The 6,505-nt window shown below is 36.9% G+C and overlaps 1 protein-coding gene across 1 annotated transcript; it reads right to left on the bottom strand.

Moving 5' to 3' along the window:
- Positions 1 to 1,055: 1,055 nt before the first annotated feature.
- Positions 1,056 to 2,006, bottom strand: LOC102871401 (olfactory receptor 5A2-like). Its single transcript, XM_006894011.1, has one exon. The coding sequence runs from the start codon at positions 2,004 to 2,006 to the stop codon at positions 1,056 to 1,058; it is 951 nt and encodes a 316-aa protein (XP_006894073.1).
- Between the last annotated feature and the right edge of the window lie 4,499 nt (positions 2,007 to 6,505).

Consider the following 6,505-nt stretch of genomic DNA (forward strand, 5'->3'; position numbering starts at 1 on the left):
TTGAAATACACTGAAAACATTAAGAATCTTTTTTCACACAGGCATGGGATACATAATAATGGAAAACCCATTGTAGTTGGATTTCTTGGCTTTTATATACCTCTCCAAATTGAATTTCTAATTCTTTGAGTACTCAAATATTGTCTAAATATCTGAGAGTTTATTTTTTGTTTTACTAAATGAACCATATAGTCAGTTCTTTTATTGCCAAGGTTTGAGGCACAGATTTTATGATTTCTTTGTCTTGCTATTTATTAGCTATTTATATTGTCATGTTTGGAAATCTATTATAGGGGCTAACTTATTCATGATAGCACTATACCCAGAAAAAACTCTAACTATTGGTTACTTTAAAATTATTTTCCATATATAAGCTTGCAGATACAATTTTTTATAATCCATTTTAAGTCAATACCCAAGAGTAGTACAAAATAAATGTTTATTTATTAAATTCATCTGTTGATGTACAAAGTGATGGGCTTTTATTAATTAGTCCATTTAACTGAAGGAGGAATACTGCTTCATTGAACAGACATATCTTTCTCTTCCTAGCCTTTCATCTCTCTTTGACCTAGGGTTAAAATTAAGACATAAGTTATGTAAACATTAAGAAGAAATATTGCACAAATCTGTTCCAATTTGTTTTCTCTTTGACTGCCTTGTACCGCCTGTTTTCTTTGATGGTATGCAATAGCATTCTTAAACATAGTAGGTATGGAATAAATTTTTATTCTTTTTTCATTTTTTCTTTTTGTGTGTGTGTACCATCAAATCAGATCTGACAGGTACAGGAAGAGATTGCCCCTCCTTTTCCGACAGAGCATCTGGTGGATTCGAACCATATATCTCTGGGATTGCAGTGCAGCTTCTTGCCACTAGGCCACCAGAGCTCCCCTGGAATAAATATTTGCGTGATAAAAAAAACCAAAACCTAAAAAAAGAAAGATGTTTATTTTATATTGTAACAATTTGATAATAAATTGTCAATACTTACAATTTGATGCATATTTGGAAATTCATTCATAAACATAATATTTTGTTGAATTCTAAACTGTTTACATGTTTCTGGTCAAGAGAAATCTCTTTCGTGCTATAGTTTTGCTGAAAGCTTTCTTCACATCTTTGTTTCTCAGTGTGTAGATGAAAGGGTTTATCAGTGGAGTGACCACACAATAGAATACTGACACCACTTTACCCATATTGAAGTTGTAGGAGGCTGGAGAGCGAACATAGGCAAAGATGATGGTACCATAATAGATAGCTACCACAGTGAGGTGAGAAGCACAGGTAGAAAAAGTTTTCTTCCGAGCCTCCCGGGAAGACAGTCTGATTATTGTGAGTACAATGTGCCCATAAGAAGACATAGTGAGAAGGAAAGAACTCAGAATCACCAAGGAGGTACATGTATAACCCAAAGCCTCCACCACAAATGTATCTGAGCAAGAGAGTTTGAAAATGGGATCTGAGTCACAGAAAAAGTGGTTGATCTTCTGGGGTCCACAGAAGTTGAGAAAGCAGATAAGTATGGTAGGGGGAAGTGGGGCAGCGAAGCCCCCTATCCAAGATCCAGTTGAGAGACGCAGGCATATCTGAAGACTCATGAGGAGTGAGTAACGAAGAGGGTTGCATATTGCTAAATACCGGTCATAGGCCATTACAGCCAGAAGGATGCACTCAGTAGCTCCCATCGAGAAGAAGAAATAGTACTGAGTTATACAACCAGTAACAGAGATGGTCACAACCTGTGACAGGCAGGTGGACAGTAATTTGGGCACTGTGGTCGTAGTATACCAGATCTCCAGAAAGGATAAGTTTCCTAAGAAAATGTACATAGGTGTCTGGAGAGTGGATTCCATTAGAACAATGAAAATTATGAGTGTGTTTCCCATGAGAGAGAGGAGATATACAATGAGAAACAGCACAAACAATGTGAGCCGCAACTGGGGATCTCCAGATAATCCAAGAAAGATGAACTCTGTTACTATAGTTTGATTTGTACCATCCATATTTCATCTTCTTTGATCTGGAATGAATTAAAAAAACAACAACAACAACAAAACCAACAACACAAATAAAACCATGAGGTAGAAGGTGAGCAGGAGCAGTGTTTGATTTGTCTTACATACCAATGATGAAAGAATAAGATAAAATAAAATAAAACAAGTTGTTATTGAGTCAGTCTCACTCATGATAACTTATGCACACCAGAGTAAAATTGTGCTTCAAGATTTACAATGCCTGATTTTTCAGAAATAGACAGCTACACATTCCTTCCAAGGCATCTTTCATTAAATTGATGATAACAAAATGTTTAACCATATCCACAACCCCGTAACTCTTCAAAATGATAAACAAACCCTAAGCAAACTTGTTGCTATGTATGGGATTGATTACACTCAGGTTGACCCTTTGAATACACAGTAGAACGTCTCTATAGATGTTTGTATGGTGCAATCTTTAAGGAGACACATCACCAGACTTTTCTTCCATAGAGTTGTAGTCTTAATTTGAGCCTTAATACTCTTGATTAGCAGTCAAACTCAAACCATTTATCAGGCCAAAGAATCTAGCCAATAACAATGCTTTTGTGGTTAAGTACCAGTAAGGCAGAAACAACTCATAGCCAATCCTTCAAACGATTTTCATAGACTCTAAATATCATGGAAGGAGATTGTCCATGAGCCTCTTGTGCAACAACTGAACGAATTTGCCTTTGGATTTACAGCACAACCTGCAAATAGACCACTAAAAAATAACAGTTGACAAAAAAAACCCTGTCGCTAGAAAAATCGCCCAACTTGGATTATCTTCTTTCATTTTCAAAATCAATCCGCCAGGTACTATATATGAAAAGTACAATTCTGGTAGCCAAGCAAAACTTCATCTCAAATACTTTGGGCTTATTTTCAGGAGGCATGTTTCACTACCATTGTCTCTCAGAAGCAATCTGGTTGTACTTCCTCCAAAACAGATTTGCATATTATTCTCTTGGAATTCCGTGGGATATTCACCATTCTTTGCCAACACTACAATTCAAATGCTATAATTATTTTTTAGTCATCCCTATTCATTGACCATCTTTAAGATATATAGGAAGCAATAGAAAAGATCATGACTTTGACAAGGTGCTGTTGTTGTTGTTATGTGCCATCAAGTTGCTTGTGACTCATAGCAACCCTAAGTGCTATAGCCCTAAACTTTGCACTATCCTATGCCAATCTTTTTGCCTCTGACACACCCATCCCGATTACCCCAGTGATGGAACCAATCCGTCTCATCGAGGGTCTTCCTCTCCTGAGCTGTCCCTGCACCCTCCCAAGCATGACGTCCCTCTCCAAGGACTGGTCCCTCCTTGCAACATGTCCAACGTACGTCAGACGAAGCTTCAGAATACTTGCCTCCAAGGAGCAGCACGGCTTCACCCTCTCTAGTACCTTAATATTTAAACTGACATCTTTGCCATTTATCACTTTGAAGAGGTATTTGACTGAAGATTTTCCTAGGCCATACAAATTCTGATTTCTGGATCGCTGCTATCATGGATGCTGATTGTGAACCCAAGCAAAATTAAATCCTTAACAACTTCAATATTTTCTCTTGCACTGCAATCTGAAGACACGTCGTTCGAGTCCACCAGCTGTTCTACGGGAGAAGGATTGGCAACTCTTCCTGTGTGATTCACAGCCTCTGCAAACCTGCTGGATGGTGGGTCAGCTATGGGTTGATTCAGACTCTACTGTACACAACAATAATTTCATGTTAGTTAACAGTGGAACTCCCTACACACTATGCCGCCAGAGGTCCCTAAATGAAACATTAGTTCAGTGGTATTGATGATTATGAAATTCTGAATATAATCTCTGTGAGTGCTTTAAATCAGAAAACTGTGTTCTCTCCTGAGCCAACAGCAATGACCAAGAGAGAAGCAATGCTCAATTGTTTTTTATACATCAGAAAGGAGGAAAAAATAAAAAAGAGTGACAGAGAAAGAATCTGTGCCTTTGGATTGTGTCTCTGGCAAAGAATATTGAATGTATTATGGACTGCCAGAAGAATCTCTCTGAGACAACTTCAATCAGAGTACTTTTTAGAGACAAGGATGAGGTAACCAGTCTTTGAAAAAGGACATCATGTTAGCAAAGTCACAGAGTCAGCAAAAGAGAAGAAGACTGTCCACAGAGTCAGTTGACACAGTGTCTGACACAGTGGGCTTGCACATGGTAGTAATCACAAGGTCTATGCAGGACAGGGTCAGATTCATCAGATCTATTGTTCATGTAGTTGTTGTTATGTGCCATCAAGTCATTTGTGACTCATAGCGACCCTATGTACAAGAGCCCTAAATGCCATTTTATCCTGTGCCAACCTCGCTGTCTCAAACACATTCATTCCCACCACTCCACTCACAGAATCAATCCATCTCATCGAGGGTCTTCCTCTCCTGTGCCATCCCTCCACTCTCCCAAACATGATGTCCCTCTCTAAGGACCAGCCTCTCCTTGCAACATGACCAAAGTATGTCAGACAAAGCGTCAGAATCCTTGACTCCAGGGAACATTCTGGCTTCACCCTCTCCAGGACAAACCTGTTCTCCTAGCAGTCGATGGTATATTCAACACTCTTCTCCAGCACCACAACTCAAAGACATCAATTCTCTTTCTATCATCCCTATTCACTGTCCAACTCTCCAATGCATAGCATGTAATTGCAAAAACTATAGCCTGGATCAGGCACACCTTGGTCTCCAGCCTGATATCGTTGCACTTCAGTACTCTTGAGAGGTCCCTCACAGCTGACTTTCCCCAATGCAATTCTTCTCCTGATTTCCTGGCTTCTGTTACCAAGAGTGTTGACTGTGGAACCAAGTAAACTAAAACTGTTAACTTAATTTCTTCACCATCCACACTGATGCTACCAGTTGGCCCAGTGGTGAGTCACTAAAACTACTAGTCAGCTTGACAGCACCCAACAACATTTCATCAACATTTCTACTTAAAATTTATCTCATTAAAATGTCAAGTAAGACTAGTATGATCTGGAGATATTTTGGGTGTACCACAGTGTTGACTTTTAGATACTAATTCCTTCAAATTATTAAGGATTTTACAGTTTTTCTCTGAGAAATAAAAATGAAATTGTACTGTTTGTAGTAACCATCTCTATTCAAAATGGGAAAATTCGTATTATGACTTACAAACTAGCAATTAAAAAAAAACACTGCATAAAAAAGCTTGCATTATACATAAAAACTATTTTGTTGATTTTGTTTTCTGATTTCTTAAAGAAACAAATTTCCATTTACCTGATTCATGTGACACTGAGGGTTCAAGATGATTCTCACTCTTTTGTAAAAAGAATATTTATATTTACTTTTTCCTAAGACTGAAAGAAAGAGCAGGATGTTAAAACTAAATCTTTTTTAAAAATCTCTGTACCCAGATACTTTGAAACAGATGCACATAAATACTACCCAAAAGGAGACTTTCCTTTTTGCAAAGACATGTTATATTTCTATTTATCATCACAACTACAGTTACAAGTTCTACAATCATATACAAGTTACAGATAGTTAATTATATATCTATTAATACATTTATTTTAAAAAACAAGCAAATAAAAATACAATCTTACAATAATTTAAATAAATTCATGATTTTTAAACTATAGTGGTTTTCCCCCTTAGTTGTCAGAATGACTATCTGAAGATATCAGATGAAGAAAATAGGCAAACATATAAAACAATGTTGTGTAACTACTTGATATACTTGTTTATTACCCTCCAAATAAGTGAGGAAGCACATGAATAATATGCTCCTATATATGCTCACAGGCTATCTTCTGTCATATTTATTTCAGAAATGAAATTATGAAAGTTTATTAGTTAAAGATCCTTATATTATCTTCCTACAGTAAGTTTATAAATTGATGCATAAACTGCCATAATTCCTTTGGGTCTTAAAGGAAATATACTATTTCTCCATTCCGGGCTGCTGAGAATAATTTTGTCAATGGCTGTCAAATGGGATCTGTGTTGAAGACAAACACTAAATTTTCTCTCTATTGCCATTGGTGGTGGTGTTTCTCTCTCTCTTTTATAGACATTTAATGTTCCTTGTGGCCAAATTTCAGGGAAAGCATGACCTGAGATCCCTTTGTGAGACATGTTTTTATGATTTCATCACCCTGGGCCCCAGAAAGCTTCCTTCTCTGTTGTCATACCATCCTTGAACTCCCTGAAGCCTTATCCTTGGCAAGGGTCAAAGTACTCTCTCCCAAGAGTAAAGGAAGAAAGAACAAAGAAATTATGAGATGAATTAGCAATATTTCTAAAGTAATTGAAGGAAAACATTCTAGATGGCTTCGTTAGCTGCCACTCTCCATTACACTTACTTTTAAAAATAACATTGAAAAATGGTATCCTACACTATTCAGCCATTACAAATATATACTATCAAATAAAGTATCATTTTTATTACAGTATAATAAATGTGCAAAAAATTATATA

This window comes from Elephantulus edwardii, unplaced genomic scaffold (genome assembly GCF_000299155.1).
Source record: "Elephantulus edwardii isolate Elephantulus edwardi_28Jun2011 unplaced genomic scaffold, EleEdw1.0 scaffold00133, whole genome shotgun sequence".
NCBI classification, from domain to species: Eukaryota; Metazoa; Chordata; class Mammalia; order Macroscelidea; family Macroscelididae; genus Elephantulus; species Elephantulus edwardii.